Below are 19,179 nucleotides of genomic sequence, written 5' to 3'. Positions count from 1 at the left end.
AACTGTAACTCCCAAAGACCTGGGGTCATGAGTCTAGAGCCTCTAACTAATACAGAGTCAAGAATCCTCAAAATAAGTATGTTCTAAAGTACGGAAATAATAAAGGGATAAGGGAGGAGTCGGGTCCTGCGGACGTCATAACAGCTACCTCGACCGCTCCTGGAACTCTGGAAACCAGCGGCTAGCTCAACTAAGCTCCCGAAGTACCTGAATCTGCACACAAGGTGCAGGGAGTAGGGGTGAGTACTACCGACTCAGTGAGTAATAAGCATATAAAATGTCTGAAGATAAGAAATCCACGAAATGCCACAAAGCAAAGCTAAAACTAACAGTCCGACACCTTACTACGAACCAACAGCAAAACAACTTCAAATATAATAGTCAAGTAAAATGCAAGGATGCAATGCAATGCACATGAACACGCTGTGGCGTACAGCCCGATCCATTTAACGTCGACAGCGCTCACTGGGGGTATGTACAGACTCCGGAGGGGCTCCTTCAGCCCAAGCGCAATATAATCATACAATTCGCTGCGGCGTGCAGCCCGATCCATACTCAGTCCACAATATGCATATGAGTCACGTAACAGATTCAATTAATTTCCCAATTGCCAATTTATTAAGAAGAATATACTTTAGATATTTAACTTCAGGAAAAGTGACTTAGCATTTCATAACAGTGAATAAACACAGGACAGAGATCAATGATTATACAAAGCATGCTATCACAATGACATTCATCCTCTAAGGATGCTACAGATCGGCACAAGGCCCCAAACACGGCAATAAGCCCAGATATATTCAATACAGGGTGCGTATCAGTCGCCAATATAGAAACATTCTTGTTCGGGATGGACCAAGTCACAATCCCCGGTCATAATCAATCCCGCACCTGCCATGGGGTGCGAGTCACGCCCTACAATAGCGTCACAATGTGATAAGCCGGGGTTTCAAACCCTCAGGCCATCATATACACTAACTACTCACCTCTAACCGGCCGTAGAATGGTCCGCAATGCCCTTTCCTTTCATATCGGCCTCCTCGCGCGTCGAATCTAGTCAAAATCATAATGAATACATAAATATGGGTTAAAGAAACATAACCCAATCAAAATTACTCGAAAAGTACTAAAATTCACGAAGTTGGTAAAACCCGAGCCCCGGGCCCACTTCTCAAAAAATTCCGAAAATCACACCAACGGATTCCTCGTCTCGCCACGAGTCCGTGCATATAAAGTTTACCAAAATCGGAGCTCGTTTGACTCTCCAAATTCCATTTTTACATCACAGCTTTCCAAGCCCTAGCTTGACCCGTTTTTGATGAATTTTCTACAATTTACATGTAATTTCTACCATAAATTCGTATATTTAGGCCAAGAAACTTACTTCCAAGTGATTCTCAGTCAAAACCCTCGAATTTCCTTGTTCAAAGCTCTTAAGAACGTCAACAATGGAGGAAAAATATGAAAGGGTCGCGGATGAAATATTATTTTAAAACCCTTCTGTCGCCCAGCGATTTTCGCTTCTGCGGTCCAGTAACCGCTTATGCGGGACCGCTTCTGCGGCCATATGACCGCTTATGCGGTTTTTCATTAAATCCTTGGCCTTCCGCTTTTGCGCCCAACCATCCGCTTCTGCGGATCTCACCATTCCGCTTCTGCGGCCTCGTTTTCGCCTATGCGGACACGCTGAAGCGATACCCCGTCCGCTTTTGCGGAATTACCCCGGTCCCTCATGGACCGCTTATGCGATCTCTTAGCCGCATCTGCGGAAGCACTTCTGCGGCTCCTTTTCTGCAGATGCGGAAATACCAGAAGCCAGGTGCACCAGACCTGCAACAAACATCAAGATTCTCCGTTTAACCACCCGAAATCACTCCGAGGCCCCCGGGACCTCAACCAATAGCACCAACACACCCCAAGACCTTATTCAAACTTGTTGCAATCATCAAAACACTATCGTTAACATCAAAATCATCGAATTACCACGGATTCAAGCCTAAGTTAAACTAAAACTTCCGAAACTTGCATTTGATCTAAAACCCGACCTAAACACCTCCGAATGATCTGAAACTTTGCACGCATATTAAAAATCACCTAACGGAGCTACTGCAACTCTCGGAATTCCATTCCGACCCTCGGATCAAAATCTCACCTACCATCCAGAATTCGCCAAAATTCAACCTTAGCCAATTCAAGCATAATTCTACACCGGACCTCCAAATTCAGTTACGATTGCGCTCCTAAGTCACAAATCATCTCCCGAAACTGGTCGAATCATCGGAAATCCATTCCGAGCCTTCTAACTCATAAGTCAACATTCGGTTGACTTTTCCAAACTAACCTTATCATAAAGAGACTTACTGTCTCATTTCTAACCAAACTCTATCCGAATTACTTCAAATTCTCCAAACACGTATAATGAAACATATAGAAGCATAAAACGGGGAAAACGGGGCGGTAACTCACGTAACGACGGGTCGGGTCGTTACATCTATCTTCTGCTTGCATCTCGCGTAGTACTCGTAATAAAATAATGTTCACGGAACTTCCTGGATCAATTAAAACTCGTTTCACGTTAGTGTCATGTACAAGTAAAGATATTACCAGTGTGTCGTTACGTGAAGTTAATAGACCCTCGGCATCGGCACCATCGAACGTAATATTTTCTTCCTCTAAAACATGTCGCAGCCGCTTCCCGTGAGTAATTGTATCTTTGGAAATCTTGTTAGCTGCAGTATATGATACGCCATTGATGTCTTCACCCCCACTTATAACGTTGACGGTTCTTTTGGGAGAAGGTGGTTTTGGAGGCTCCTGCCTGTTTTTCATGTATGCTTGTTTACCTTTTTCACTGAATAACTCGGTGAGATACCCCTGTTTTAACAAATGATCAACTTCACCCTGCAAAAACCTGCAATCTGCCATTTTATGCCCGTAATCATTATGAAATTCGCACCAATGATCAGGGTTTCGTCTGTTTGGATTTGATCTCATCTCCTTCGGCCATCGTACTTTATCTCCCATGCTTCCTAAAATAGCCACGAGTTCAGAAGTGCTCACGTTGAAATTATAACCGCCAAATCTTGCCTTTAGACTTCTATCATCTTCTCGTGACTCACGTGTGCTTCGGTCGTTCCCAAATCTTGATGACGAGCCTGACTCTCTATTCCTCGATCTGTGATCGTACCTCTGATTGTCCTGTCTTGACCGTGAGTCTTTTCCTGCAGGTCCCATGTATGGCTCGTACCTATTTTTACTGGACTTTTTTTCATTTTTCGCCCTTCTTGAGCCTACCTTTTCTTCTTTCTGATGTCGTGAAATAATATCTTCTTCAATCCTCAGCTTTGTGCTATATCGGTTGTAAACGTCATTCCACATTGTAGCTGGGAATTCACGAAGGCTTTCCTTGAGTCGTCTCGTAGCTTCTAAGCTTTTTTCATTCAAATTGCTTGTGAAAGCTATAGCTGCCCAGTTATCTGGTACACGTGGCAATGTCATTCTTTCACGTTGGAATCTGTCCACAAATTCCCTAAGCAATTCTGAATCCCCTTGTTTGATCTTGAAAATATCTTCCATTCTTTTTTTGACGTTTTGCGCTCCCGAGTGTGCTTTGATGAAAGAATCTGCAAGCTCAGCAAAAGAATTTATAGAATTTTCGGGTAAAAGAGAATACCATGTTAGTGCACCCTTAGTGAGTGTTTCACCAAATTTCTTGACTAATACTGATTCAATCTCTTGCTTAGTCAAATCGTTCCCTTTTACGCCTGTTGTGAATGCAGTCACGTGGTCTCGTGGGTCTGTTGTTCCATCATATTTTGGTATATCAGGCATTTTGAATTTCTTTGGGATTGGAAGGGCAGAAACACTTGGCTTCAAAGGTTGCTGTGAATATTTATCCATATCTACCCCTTTGATCACGGGTGGCACTCCGGGTATTTGCTCTATGCGGTCACTTTGCTCCTTGAGCTGTTTCTGCAATGTTAGTACTAAATTTTGTAAATCAGAATTAACTATAATACCTGGTTCTCCCTCTCGTGATTCACTGGGGATTCCACCACTGCCAGAATTAACAAGCCCAGAACGAGGGTTTTCCAAAGTGTTGGTATTTATAACTGGTGTTGATGGTGCAGCAGGTAATTGGCTAGCAAAAGCTTCAGGAGCTTTATTGACCTGTTGGGCGATCAACTTCTGCAAGGCTTCATTGATAGCTTCATCGTTGTTAAATTGAGTATTTGCATTTGAATGGGATCCATCAGGAGTTCCTTCTCGAGACCGCCGAGGCGAGCTTTGTGGAGAAGAAATCGGAGTGTGAACATCTTGTGGGTCCCCTTGGAGTTGATGGTTTCCTTGGTTTCCCTGGGTGTTATGGTTAACATTTGAGATGATCGTTGATGTAATGAAATAGACAAGGTTGAGAAAAAATAGATTATCAATTTCCCGGTAACGGAACCAATTTGTTTAACCAAAAAATGGAATTTTGACTAAAGCTATAATTTAGAAGAACACGGGTTACTGATAATCGCAAGAATGAATAAAAGAAAGCAATTCGGATAGCAAGAATATCAAAAGAAGACCAGTAAACCAAAGTATATCCAGATAATATTTCGTATCCCTACAATTGATCAGTTATGTCCCTTTTATAGCTATTTCAGAGATACGCGTTTTGCCTTTGTCATAATAAGGCTATTATGGGAAGTTTAATGGCATTAAATGCTACGTTACATAATCATTATATTTAAGACAGATTCTCTAACGTTTTTAGCATTTAATGCTTATTAAATACTGTATTTGGACTCTCATGTGTTGTCAGATTCATTCCCTTGATTCTTCTTGATTCTTGAACTTAAATATTCTTGAATAGGTACGGGCGCTGAATCCTTTGAATAATCGCCCGTGCCTCTTCCTTTGCCTTTGCTCGTATCCATTGCTACTCGTGTCTCTTGGCTAGTTGTAATTTTTTGACCATTTGACCAGTCTACGACACGTCATTTCCATACTACTTTAATATATAAACTCAATTTTTTCCAATACACAATGGAATGCTCAACTAAATTTTCAATTCGTATTTTACCACAATAAATAATAGAATAAAATAGTTAGCTGTTATGTATAAATCAAGAGACAGATAGAGAGAGAGGGCGGCGGAACTTACATGTGGATTTCGCCGGAGAAGGAGATCGGAGGAGAAGGTAAGTGGCCGATGGAACTGGTGGTCAACTTCACCGACGCAGAAACTCCAGCGTAAAAACAATTGGAAGGGAAATTCTAATGATTGAGTGGTATTTCGGGATTAGGAAAATTATAAGGGATAAAAATGTAATATCCTTGGTCAAAGCAATATGGCTTTTAAGCCAATTTCAAAAAAGTTGAGTTTACCTAACTTGTTGGTTTTGACTTTTTTTAAGCAGATTTTAACTTTTTTTAAGCCCTTTTTTTAGTTGCCAAACACTTCCACAAGTTAAAAAGAGCCCATCCAAACAGGCTCTTAGTCTTGAGTGGATAAAACGAATTAGATACAGATTAAGGAGCTGATATTGAGATAGAAAGAGACCCTACCTAATTACATAAGGTTGTAGACTTCTAGCTATTTTTGTGGGCCTTCAAAAAGATAAGCATGACATTATTTTTTACAAGAAAAACTAATATCGTCACAAAACCAAGTCTCTTCCCCTCTTCCCTCTCTCCTCACCCTTCCCTCTTTAAACGGTGATTGCAATAGACATTATATTATATTTATATCATTAGGAGTTGCATTTTAGATAGAAATTCAAAAATAGACATATTTATAAGTGGTAATTCAAAAATAGTCACAATTTCAAAAGTAATCGAAATTTAGCCACTTTTCATGTAAAGATAAATCTCAACAAAAATACTGTTCAAAATCCGGAAAATACTCCAGCATAATATACTGGAATTCCAGTATAATATACTGGAACTTCAGTATAATATACTGGGATATACCGGTCCAGCATAATATGCTGGAAGTTCATACACAGGTGCTCCAATCTCCAGTATATTAAGCTGGAACTTTACGCGTGTTGGAGTTCCAGTATAATATGCTGGAAGTTCATACACAGGTGCACCGATCTCCAGTATATTATGCTGCACTTTTTGTGTTTCAGTAAAATAGTGGCTATTTTCAATGACTTTACAAACACTGGCTATTTATGAATGACTAGTCCAAAAACTGGCTAGCCCGTGCTATTTTTACTGCATTTTATGGTGTACTTGAAACTAGAATTGTAACTCTTGTTTATTTGTTTATTCGAAGGGGAGCCTTGGCGTAACTAGTAAAGTTGCTGCCATGATGTGACCAAGAGGTCACGAGTTCGAGCCGTGGAAACAGCCTCTTGCAGAAATGCAGGGTAAGACTACGTACGATAGACTCTTATGGTCCGGCCCTTCCCCGGACCCGGCGCATAGTGAAAACTTAATGCACCGGGCTGCCCTTTAAATAAAGAGGAAATTACACGAGCTACCTATTATAATCAAAGTATTTACCCGTCTTTACCCATTGTTAAACTTATTATAATATATACCTTTCTAACAAAACTAATTACCAGCCTACCCATCCCCAGTTGTTGACCATCTGATATTCTTTCCTTCCCATTTGAAAGATCCACAATCATGTAAATACCATCATAAACCTCCAAGAGTACTACACCGTGATAATCTTCTTTTCAACTGATTATTAGTCATTATCACATAAAAATAATGGATGTAATTTCAAATCTGAAAACAAAAAAAAAAACTGAAACTCCATATGAATGAGTTCAAAATGCCAGATCTGATTTTTTTTATGGTGTTTTACTGTTGAAATTCGTTAGTTACTGTTCTTTGATGTGTAGTTTGTACCTTTGATGCTGGTTTTTGGTGATTTATTGTATAAAAATTTAAATCCACCATTGAAGGATCTTGAAGCTTGAAACTCATAACTTGGTTTGTTTGAATTTTTAATTGTTTTGATCCGATCCTGTATGGGTTTGTTTGGAAAGTTTATTGGAGGGTGTAGCTAAAGTTTTGGTCAATTTGGTGGAGATTTTGTAGTAGATTTTAGAAATTTGGGTTGAAATATAGTTGAACCGAAGAAGAAGACGAATTTGTATTGTATACCCAAATAGTATACAAATATACCATTTTCACTCCAACTATATACCCTATTAGTATAGCTATATACTATATTGGTATCATATGCTAGTTGAATCATTTTTTGGTTGTATTAGCTACATTTAATTGGTACAATATTTAATTTCCTTTTAATAATAGTAATATAGTACAATATCTTTAAATACTTTATTATATTAATATGTGGTACACTATTTTTTTATTTTCTCTTTATGCATGTGTGTTATGTAATAGTAGTATAGTCATATAGTTGCCGGGAATTAACCAGTACAACTGTATACCATGTTGGTATAGTTATATGACATATTGGTATCATATGGTAGTTTGTACATTGTTTTGGTTGTTTTAGTTGCATTTTAATGAATTCTATTATGAAATTATTCATATGAAAATGATTTGCAGTGCTGAAATTTTTGTGTGCCGATGGATATAAATTATGTGTATTATGTAATAGTTTTTATAGTTATAGGCAATTGTTGGAACGACCCCATACAACTATATACCCTATTAGTAAACAAAATGAGCAAGTTATTTTGCGAATATTTAGCTTGCAATACGAGCATGTAATTTTCTCATACTTTTATTGTGTCCTTTAATGTTTTGGTGCAGTAGTATAGTCGCAGATAGTTGTAGCAATATTCTAGAGCAATCATATGCTCTGTTGGTATACATATATACCATATTGGTATCACATGGTACTAGAAGTCTTTTTTGCCACTTATACTTTTATTGCTTTTTTTAATATTTTATTATATTTTTATTCTAACTAGTATATATGGAGATTTAGTTGCGGTAAATTATATTTTCTTGCTCTATGACTGGTTGTATTACTGCTAATGGTAGAGTGTGTACTGATATTTGTAGGGAAGGAGATCAAGGTTTGCATGACAATCACGTGTTGATTCTTAGAATCTGATTATGTAATTTATGGTGCTCAGCAGCAGTCAGTGTGATATTCAATGAATTAGATCAAGTGACAACTGATATTATTTCAGTATAATACTTGAATTTAAAAAATGAGAAAGAAACAACAAAAGGTATATTGTACTAGTTATATTAAAAAAGGCGAACAAATATTTACAATATCAGCTATTTTTTCTTATTGTATAAAAAAGAATAATAAAAATAGTGAGCAGTAAATGAAATTAGATTATGAAGAGAAAAAGAATATATAAAAAAAGAAGTTAAATGAAATTAGAAAAGGAAAAAAGAAAAAAAATAAGAAGAAAACGAGAAAAAAGAAAAGGAGAAAAGAAAGAAAAAAAGGAAAAAAAGAAAAGAAGCATAGAAATAAAAAAGAATTGAAGAAAAAAAGAAAAAATTCCGCACAAAAACTACTATGGGTAGGAAATATAATTAGTTTGATGGGTAGGAAAACAAATGGATAGACAAGGGTAAATAATTCTATTTTTGTGGTTAACCGTGTCATTCTCCAATGAACAATATATTTCGAATCACTAAAACCTTAGTCAATGCAAAGAGCCAAAGCTTATATTATCAGAGATAGCGGAAACAAAGGTGCTGACAAAATTATAGCAACACATCTTCAAAGTATAAAAAAAGAGGAAAGTAAATTTTGGATGAGAGATTGTTACATAATTTGAGAATAGAGGTCCATAGAAATTATTTTAGCTGAAATTACAAATAAATGGACGAACATGCAAAGGAGGTAGAAAATAAAAAACATTAATGACATAACGAGTATAAAAATTGTTTTCCTTGATCACAATTGTCCCTAGTTTTATTGCAAAAAACAATCAATGAATTTACGGTCTGGTTGCATATATTTTGTTATTATTGGAGTTGGCATATTTGTTGAAGTAGTAATTTTTGTTCCTTTTCTTTTTTTATATCAATCTCTTAAAACGCCAAATATTTCTGATCAACTGCAAAATTGTTAAAAATAGTGGCAATCAACTAAAATATTTCTATTAAGTTACAGTACACGAAAATTACAACTTTGTCTCATCGTGATGGGATGAACTTTTCTTATAAATCCTTTATTATGGAGGCAATCAATTTATCGGCGTTATTTTTTAGCGAATATAAATTTATATTCTTAAATTTACTGAGCTTTTTAAGAAAAGCATGGTATGCAAAAGAAAGCAATCGTAAAAGTGCAACTTTATTTAAATACTTTAATTGTTTCTACCATAATTCTCTCTTTTTCTTTACTGGAAACAAACAACCGAGTATCCTGGCTATTTCTTGAAAATCTTGCGGTCATATGTTTATAAATTCTGCTTGAAAATAATAAAGAAAATACTGAAATTTCTCTCCTTTCCTTTTCTTTATTCTTTTTGGTTAAGAGGAAAGTGAGTGAAAAGTAAATTCTGTAGTAACTTTTTATCTTTCCTTTTCATTTATTAGATTAGACAAGATATAAGCCATAAAGGAAACCAGATTTTATTCATTTCCTTTCACTTTATCCAAAGCAAATCTTGAGAATCTTTACACTAACATGGTAAAAATTATCTATAATTGTCATTTAAACGATTTGATATTATATAAAAAAATTTAACTATCAATATATATAAAAGTTAAATTCAAAAAGGAAAAAAAATGTCAATAGCAGTGCAAACAGACGAAGGAAGAAAGTCATCGCCGATAACACAATAATTACGTACAACGTGTTTTTAAATAATATAATGCCTATATTTTCTATGATAACGACTTACCACTACCACGTTCATTTCTTTTCTTATTTTATTCTAAAATTCTAGTCATCAATAAGGAGGAATCTCAATCAAGTTTTTAGTCTACCATTATAATCACCTTTTGATCAGATAAGACTACTTTGCTTCAGTCGTTTATTCTTTTGGCTCTCTTTCTCTCTTTCAGCTTTCAGGTGAGAAAATAATGTTAAATTTTGTTCTTGAATTTCAATTCAAAAGTATTCTGCTTTTAGTCTAGATTTCTGGGCTTTTGATCCTTGTGATCTCTGATTATTTTTCAACTGGGGTTTAGTTTTTTGTGATTTATTTATGACTTTGACTCATCATTAATGAATTTTGGGGTTCTTGGTGTGTGGAAATATTCATGTTCAAAAGGATTTAAACTATTCTAATATGGGTTCATATTTGATCTTTAATTGTTCTCAGCATAGTTTCACAAAGGTCTAATTTTTGTTCTCTTATCCTTTTTTACCATGCTATAGTATGATGTTTTGCTCGGTTCTTCGTTGATCACTGTTAGTACAAAATTTCACTAGTTTGAGACAAAAAGATTATGGTTTTTGTCCATACTGATTTGCTTTAGTGGTATTGGAATGTGATGGGAAGGTTTTTATTGTCATAATTGAACACTGACTCTTGGTGGCTGTAATTGGAATTTTATGCTTTAAATTATTGCAATGAAATCTTTTAGGTTTTTGGTTCATTGTTTCTGTTTTTGATGCTTTGAAATTCTTTCAGTTTCATCTGAATAGGGGGTAGATGGGGTCGGAAGGACCTTCACCTGTGATCGTTCACGTGACTGGTTTCAAGAAATTTCATGGAGTTGCTGAAAACCCCACGGAAACAATTGTAAGTAATCTTAAAGATTATATGAAGAGAAGGGGTATGCCCAAAGGGCTGATCCTTGGGAGTTGCAGCATCCTTGATACTGCGGGCCAAGGAGCGCTGGTTCCTTTGTACCAGACGTTGCAAGCTGCTTTAGGCGGTAGTGACTCGGAGTCATCTAATTCCAAGAGAGTTATTTGGGTCAGTTACTCAATTGGCTTCTTTATACCTTTCGTGCTCAACTTTGTTCTGTTGTCCAAATGAGGAAAGCATAGCTTTTTATTTATTTTAATTAGAAAATGGTCATGTGGCCGTTAATTCTGTTGGGCCGTTGTATGTCATAAAGATGGAAATTCTTCTTTCGGGAATCTGACAGGACCGTTTTGTATCATGACACTGTAAGTGTTCCTTTTCTCCTATTAGGAAATGTATTATGACCTTCTTTAATTTGGATTTGGTGAGGATATATCTCGGAAATATAATACTTCTACTACTGTCGTGTTCGATACGCAAAGTTCTGGATCTTAGTTCATTATAAAATTGATCGTGTATGAATGCTACAGGCCACTGCTTTTGTATTTGTCGAAGGATCCATTTGCTGACAAAAGGGTCACTAATTAATTTTTTAATCCTGAAAACCAGTATACTGCCGTTTTTTCAGAAATTTTACGCAAGCTATGATGTGCAGTGGCACTCTATATATACTTTAGGCTCTTGGGCCTATCTGAGATAAAATTCAAATCTTATTCTGGGTCCAATCCTGAAGATGTGCACTTAAATATGCTGCTAGAAGAACTCACAAATTTACCAAAACAAAATGAGTTTGTTTCATAGGCTTAGGACAGTTATTAAATCAGCTATAACATCAGAGTTGTATTCAGATGTTAAAGAGGGGAAAAAGGGAGGGATAAAGGTAGCAAATGGAAAAAATAGGGATGGATAAAACTAAACAAAGACTCTACCTTCACAAGGTAGGAGTAAGGTCTGCATACATACTATCCTCCCCGGACCCCATTTGTGGTACTGGGTATGTTGTTGTTGTTGGATATAAAACTAAACAAAGAAAGGAGTTGTCCATTTGTTTACAACCATATGACCTAATTTTTTCATCATGCAAACTCTTTCAGACTTTGAGTGGAAATGTTGTCCATTTTTCATTGAAATTGCTGAGTGCCACACATTTGTATATAGAAATTACAACTAAGCCTTTTAACTGCTCCACAATTTTGGAATTCGGAGCAAATAACATAGTTGCATGGAGTATCATTCCATGATGGCATGAGGAGGGAATGAAGCTTATGGTGTTCGAATGGCCAGAGAATGTTATGGTTATGTGCTGAGTATTTTGATGCCCAATGTTCGTACTTCTTATGCCATGATTAATCTAATTATTGATAATTTGTGTTCAGGTACACTTTGGAGTAAATAGTGGTGCCACAATGTTTGCCATAGAGAATCAGGCTGTCAATGAAGCTACTTTCCGTTGCCCAGATGAGATGGGATGGAAGCCTCAGGTCAGTTAAATGACCTTTCAGTTTTCGTTGGTCCTGTTTCAGATTGTTCAGTTCATTAACTGAACTCAAGGTATTTATCCTGATACTTGCAGAAAGTCCCTATTGTTCATGCAGATGGTGCAATTTCACGAAAACGAGAGGTATTATGCTTTTTTGCATCCATTTTTTCTGGATTGGATAAATTTAATGCTTATCTTGTTGACCAACTTTGAAATTTCAATCAAATATAATTGGTAGTTGATACAGATACGACATTGTTATGTGTTAGTTCATACTTAATTGAATGTTATACTCCATCTTTTTAATCAGTAAACTTTGAAGTGAGTCTGCTTTAGCACTTCATTGAATAATACTCTCATTTTTTGATTTAACACTCTATCTTTGTTTCCAAAAGAGGAGCAGGAGGGCAAGGCCAGAGAAATTGATTGGTTTACTTCCACTTGTTTGGGAAGTAAAAGTGATGTATTTCCTCTTTTCACTGTAGTTTTGAAGGGGTACCCGCTTTAGCTTTTGCTTCCTACCTGGGGAAATGACCCTTATAAATCATCATCTAAATGATTGGTCACGTCAGGAGGCAAAAGTGCTTAGATATAACTAATTGTACAAAGGTAACTACACTTCTGGGCATCCTATGTTGGAAATAGACATAGAGCACTCGGCTGAGGGAAATAACTTGTAAAGTCAAAGTCACAAGCTTCTGGGCTTATGCATGCTAAATCTTGAGTTAAAGGCATAATTTTCCAGCCTCCAAGGTTCTTGTTTCCTTTTTCGATCATGTTACGGTGAACCTTCAAATGCACACGGAGCGGACAGGAAAGATAGGGCCTTTCCCTATGTGCTTCTTTCTCTTCCTAGGAATGAAGAATTTGATTTAAAATGTTTTCTTTATCTTAATTTTTTATTTTGTATATGGATACATCATGAAGCGCTCTTTTTTTTTGATGAAGTAAGGTGTTTCATTAAAAAAGCATCAAGAAGATGCATAGTTACATAGTTACAGGGGGCCTAGTTACAAAGGCAAAAACAAAAAGGAGAAGCTAGGCCCTATACAAAGTGTCAATCTAGGACAAGAGTACTAACAAAGTCCAAAAAAAGAACAGTACTAATTACAGGGGACAATTTTGTCCAGCAAAAAAGTTAAAAGTAGGCATTTTGCCTTGAGAGAGTGATTTGAAGTTGAGATGCCATCAAAACATCTTCTATTTCTCTCTGTCCATAAACACCAAAAAATAGCTGCAGGGATCATCAACCAGATTTTCTTGATGGCCTTATCAACTTTCCACAAACTCCAACTAATGTGTGCATGCCTCCTACCACTCAAGCAAAGAAGTTTCAAGATACCAAGTGACCAAGTGGGGAAAGAAAAGCAGGTCTTCTAGAGAGCGTACCTTTAGTTTCTACTCTTTCTCTATTCTAAAACTAAATATAGAACAAAGAGAAGAAGCAAAATATTATTCTATGTACCCCTTCCATCAGATTAGATTGCTAACTGTAATTCATTCAAAAAGAATAAAGGAACTGGTTTAAGAAAGGGCTCTTAAAAGTGATCTGATACCTTCTTCCCTTGGAAAAATAAGATTATATAGGTAACAAGTGTTCATAGGTACTTGATTGCAAAAGGCCAATTAACTGATTTCTGATATGCCTGAGATATAAGACCTTCTCCCTCTTGGAAACTGGCTAATCAAAAGGGGACACTTTTTCCATTTTACTTTTTTTGATTTTTCGTGCTCTTGCCTTATCATTATTATTGTGGTTTTACAATGTTTATGGATAATATTAGGCATTGGTATTATATATCGATCTATTATTTTAGTAAAAATAAGAAATATCGATATTTCCATGGCAGGAATAGGGTAGTTGTATTAAGAAAGAGAGCTAGGGGTTTGATAAAGGTGATAAACTAAGTTCTGGACCTGCCTTAGTCTCAAATAGCACACAAGCTAGGGACATTACTATATGAATGAGATGTCATCCTAGTTGCATGACCATCGATATCGCAAATTCCTAATATGAGGTGACACTATGCAGCTGAAATTCATGATGATTGAAGATATTTCAAGGGCGAGGTAGACCAAATATAGTTGGATGGATATCATCTCAAAACATTGCATTCTGGGACTCCATGTGCGCTTAGCTCAGTACACAAAACTGTGGAAGATAAAAATCTATATAGATGATGTGAAACTAGTCAGAGTTAAGGGTTAATCCTTACTAACACACTAACAGTTGGTCTAGTGTTTATTAGGAATCTTTTTTAGCTTGATTAGAGATTTGTATGTTATTTTATATGGATAAGTGTGAAATTTAAAGAACCCCTAGCTTCAGAGAACCTCTAATTCGTCTTTATATTGAGTATATGAATAAAGTCGACCCAAATAGAGCATAATAGATGTGGAGAATTTGTATCGTCGAATGAACTAGCTCTCTCAATTTCCTCTTTCCTCCCTCAAAAAGTTTGATAGCTTTTTTTTAAGGCAGTAGTGTTTCCTCTCTTAGAAAAGCAAGACCTTTGAAGTAAAAACAAAATGAGGAAGAGGCAACTGAGTAAATAAGAAGGTTTGTGGGCAGTTAATTGTCGGTGGCTGGGCGGTCTCCTTGACTGGACGCACATATAACCAGTGCCTTAATTCCCAGTGCCTTATGGCTACATAAGTATAGCTGGTGATATTGTTTATGAATATTTTCCTTACCTTTTACTTTCTTGTTTCTCCTGGGAAAAGGGGAAGATAGAGAGAGAGGGAGATAGGGGAGAATTCCAGATAGAACATTTTTTTTTTCCTTCACTACATAAGGCACTGGTTATATGTGCGTTTGTTGTGTTTGATATTGGAACTAAGATATCTTTGATTTTCATATGTTGCTGCTTTCCTGCTGCTTAAGCAGGAATTCCTGAGATGATCTTTGGGAATCAATGAACGTTACGATTCAATTCCGCTGTTGGGTAACTGATCCCTGTAAGGAAGTATTTTTTTTTCTTTTTAGATGGATCCCTATAAGGGAAGTATTTCGATATGCAAAATAATTAGCCATCATCCTGATGATTTTTTTCCTCTGATCAAAATGCCTTCATTTTTTTAGAACTTAGGATGTGAAAAAGCATTATGCTCAAATAATACTTAAAATATCTTTTAATAATGGTTTGTATCCACTTGAGAGGGGGTGTCATTGAGTAATCTAAAATTTATGGGTTGGATACCACATAACAGGAGTGACGTTGCCTCTCAAACTTCTGCAGATGTATGTTCAATAAAGAATCTAGAAAGGTTCTACAACACGAAAATAATTCAGTTATGTTTTTGAAGAACCTTTTGCATTTTGTTCATTAGACCCCCAAAGTAAGTGGCCTAACACTTGGCCTCTCCGCATTTCCCCCAAAAGAAAAAACATCCTACATCTGCCCCTGAGGTTGTCTGTTATTGGAATTTAAATCAGCAGCGACTAAGAAAACTTGTTTTACCTAACAGTTGCTTTTTTGAGTATCCTCTTCTGCTTTAAATAAAGACTAGTTCTTCATAAGGTTGCGTATTATAATTAAACTTTCATCAGCCTGATCCAAAAACAAAAAGCTGATACCCTAAGGTGATGTCAATTTCTCAAACGTATCTCCATAACTTTTGTCCATGGCCGACAAGTAACCTGCCCATCTCATGTAATCTGTGTGTGCATAGTTTGTGCTGTGGTTCACAAGGATTTATGGCAGTGTTGGTTCTTGGGAGAGTTTGCTTAACTTTTGCAGGGAAGTATCTGAATTGGTTTTCTTCCAAATATGTAAATTAAACTATCTCTAAAGCACCAAACTCCAAGCGTAGCCACCACTTTTCGTGAAAATGTATTCTCATGCTTGGTCTCACTGAGAAGATTTACTTTTTTCATCCGCAATATTCTACTATCCATGTCCTAGCGCAAAACATTTGCCTGTCCTGTTTGTCTGCATTTCTTAAAAGTAACTCTTGATAGGCTTCCTGGTTAGAAAATGGATCCTCCTGGGAACATTAGAGTTGGTTCTATAAAGTATTTGTTTCCTCATAGGAGCTGGACTAGCACGATTCTCTGTTGTTTATTTCCTTGTTTGGACATTCAAAATGCTCTAGCATCTGATTTTACTGCAGATTGCGTTGATTTCTGGATATAGATGCTTCCTTTAACTTTTGATCCAGGAACAAATTATTTATGTTTGTCTTTGCACCTATTGGTATCTTAACCTCTTTTCTTATACTCTTTTCGCCCTTTGTCTAGACTGCTCTTCCCGTAGAGGAAATCACCAAGGTATTGGCAAAGATGGGATATGAAGTAATGACCTCTGATGATGCAGGCCGGTTTGTATGCAATTATGTATACTACCATTCCTTGCGTTTTGCAGAGCAGAATGGAATCAGATCACTATTCGTACATGTGCCCCTATTCCTAACCATAGACGAGGAGACACAAATGCAATTTGCTGCTTCTTTGCTGGAGGTACTTGCCTCTTTATACTAGTCTTCTGCATCTGTTCCCGGAAGTGTATCTGCCTTGTTATTTATGCTGTGTATGCAGAAGAAGGTTTATCTGGATATAAATGTAATGCTTTAATAAACAGTGAACTTTTTTAGCGAATGGCAAATGCATATGGTATTTATACTATCTTCCTGGGCATTCTTTGGGTGGTTATTCTCTTGGATTTAGAGATGTTTCATGCTAATGCGTGAGCAAACTTGCAATCTCCTTTTCAAAGTACTGGAAACGATAGAAAGTTGGCCCTCAAATTATATTCTTAGTGTCTTTCTGGTCTTATAACAGTCGATGATTCTTGTGGCTGATGACAGTAACGAAATTGGGGCTGAAACCCAGAACGGATTCACATTGCTTTTAGATAGGTCACCCAATTGCCAACGTTATGTGGCCTTGATTGGTGGTGCGGTGCCAGGGACGGAGCCAGTGGAGAAGTTAGGGGTTCATTTGAACCCTGTAGCTTCGGCTTAGGCCCTCTATATGTATTAAAAATCCAGTTAAGTGCAAAATAGGTTATGAACCCAGTAAATTAGACGTGATGTCTTACCAATAAAAAAATAACAAAAAAAATTAAACATGATGTGGTAGAATTCCGAGTTTGAACCCATAAAGTTCAAATCCTGGAACCGTCTCTGGGTGGTGCAGTCTAACAAACTAAATGCAAAATCCCTAATAGCATAAGAAATCTGACAAAATAAAAAAAACTAGATGCTTACATTTGATTACTGCAAATATTCCATTGATTGGTTAATGGCAAGAAAAAATTCGAAAAATTCTGTTCTGCATGTCCTCAGGTATCCAAGAACAAATATGAGGGATAAAGAGCCAAGAAATTTAAGCTGATCGGTCTTTTTTAAACGAAATAAATATAAGACGGATTAGAAGGAAAAATTACCATCACACAGTATTTGCATCAAACCTAGCTAATCTTAAAAGCTACAAATTAAGTGAGACCACATGTTAATTGACCACGGGTAGGTATTAAATCCTTATGTAATTCACAATCTCATGTGTTTATTGGTTTGATTCAAACATTGGGTGTGGGTAAACTTTTTCTGAGGCTAAAATCTTTTAGATAAATTGTGAAATATCAGTTGCATCAAATGGTAGAAGGATGGAAGCACCAAATCTCTTTTGAACTGAAGAATATCCTAATCATCATGCTCTATCATTGCGAAAGGTAATCTACTGAATTGCTTTTAACCTGAAGAATCCCTAATTTTTGACACATACTTATAAGCACATGACCTTCAAAAACAGCAACAACAACATATCCAGAGTGGCCCAACAACGCTGACTTTACCCCTAACTTGTGAAGATATCGAAGTTATTTTCCAATAGACTCTCGGCTCAAGAAACGCATGTAAAGATAAGAATACCTTAAAAAAGGAGATGGCAAATTAACAAAGGAACTTTTTCAGTTGAGTTTCGTGATCACGCCCAACTATGCCTTGTAAAAAAAAGACTCTGCGGACGTTGCAAATATAACCCGAGTATTACGCCCAGGGTCGAATCCACAGAGAGTTAACCTATCAACCGCTATCTTCAGACCCACTAAGTCTTCAGAACCAGCTTCTCAAATATTCAAATTCTCAGTTGAGTGTTCTTTAATAACTAGCTTGCAAATAACTAAATGGCTGTAACTAAATAAAAAAAAAAGGGTTGTAAACAATTATGAGAAAAAGCTAAGGCAATGATTTCCCCTATTGATGGAATCCCTTTTGTTTATGCTCATACAAATTTACCCACACATCTCTATCAATCATGAACGCTAATCTTACCGCAACTCTCTCCCGAGTAATTACAGTAATCTACTATTGCACTCTCCCGAGATACACTAGCTTGCTTTATTTAGCACAATTCAATTTAGATTGCACCCAAGGCTTCGTTATTCCTAATCCCGCCTTTAAACCCGCAATTATAGATTCCTCTAATAATTTAGGAGTGGTGTTGTTCAACAATACCCTAAATATGCATTCTTTTCCAAGTTATGCACACTAAATAGGCACAGCTAATTGAGGATCTTGTCAATTAACTACAACGAACACGAAGTTGAACAAATAAAGATTAAACTAGCAATTTGTATTCACATAAACAAGAAGTTCATCACCCAAATAGGTTCCACCAAAGCCTTAGACAAGGAATTTAACTCATGGCTATGGGAAAATAAACTAAGCTTGAATTCATCATAAAATCAAAAGAAAAGAAGAAAGATGTTTAGAGTATTTTCTCACAATGTTTTTCCTTGCTAAGAAACCTAAAAAATCAATACATGCCTCTCTTGGGCGAAGTCTAATGTTTTAAATAGGGTTTAGGTCTAAAAATCCCGTAATTAACACTTTGGTCCCTGAAGTTTACTGCGCCTGCCGCGGTCGCGGTAGAACCGCGGCCAAACACCCTCGCGGAATCTCAATCTTCTGCAGCTGCTTCCCACCGCGGTTCTGCCGCGGTCGTGGTGGAACCGCGGTGGATCCAGTTCTCTGAATCTTCGGCCTGTTTTTGCACGGGTCACTTGGGAAATTTCACAGTTGGCCTCTTTTTCATCACTT

At 36.7% G+C, this 19,179-nt stretch overlaps 1 protein-coding gene across 1 annotated transcript; it reads left to right on the top strand.

Moving 5' to 3' along the window:
* Positions 1 to 9,845: 9,845 nt before the first annotated feature.
* LOC109205656 (pyrrolidone-carboxylate peptidase) lies at positions 9,846 to 16,789 on the top strand. The gene is made up of 5 exons (XM_019368391.1): positions 9,846 to 9,973; positions 10,539 to 10,826; positions 12,035 to 12,139; positions 12,232 to 12,279; positions 16,379 to 16,789. The coding sequence occupies exons 2-5, from the start codon at positions 10,560 to 10,562 to the stop codon at positions 16,616 to 16,618; spliced, it is 660 nt and encodes a 219-aa protein (XP_019223936.1). The 5' UTR covers positions 9,846 to 9,973; positions 10,539 to 10,559; the 3' UTR covers positions 16,619 to 16,789.
* The last annotated feature ends 2,390 nt before the right edge of the window (positions 16,790 to 19,179 follow it).

Source organism: Nicotiana attenuata, unplaced genomic scaffold (genome assembly GCF_001879085.1).
Source record: "Nicotiana attenuata strain UT unplaced genomic scaffold, NIATTr2, whole genome shotgun sequence".
NCBI classification, from domain to species: Eukaryota; Viridiplantae; Streptophyta; class Magnoliopsida; order Solanales; family Solanaceae; genus Nicotiana; species Nicotiana attenuata.
The sequence above is the reverse complement of the archived record's forward strand: the minus strand, read 5'-3'. Positions and strand labels throughout refer to the sequence as shown.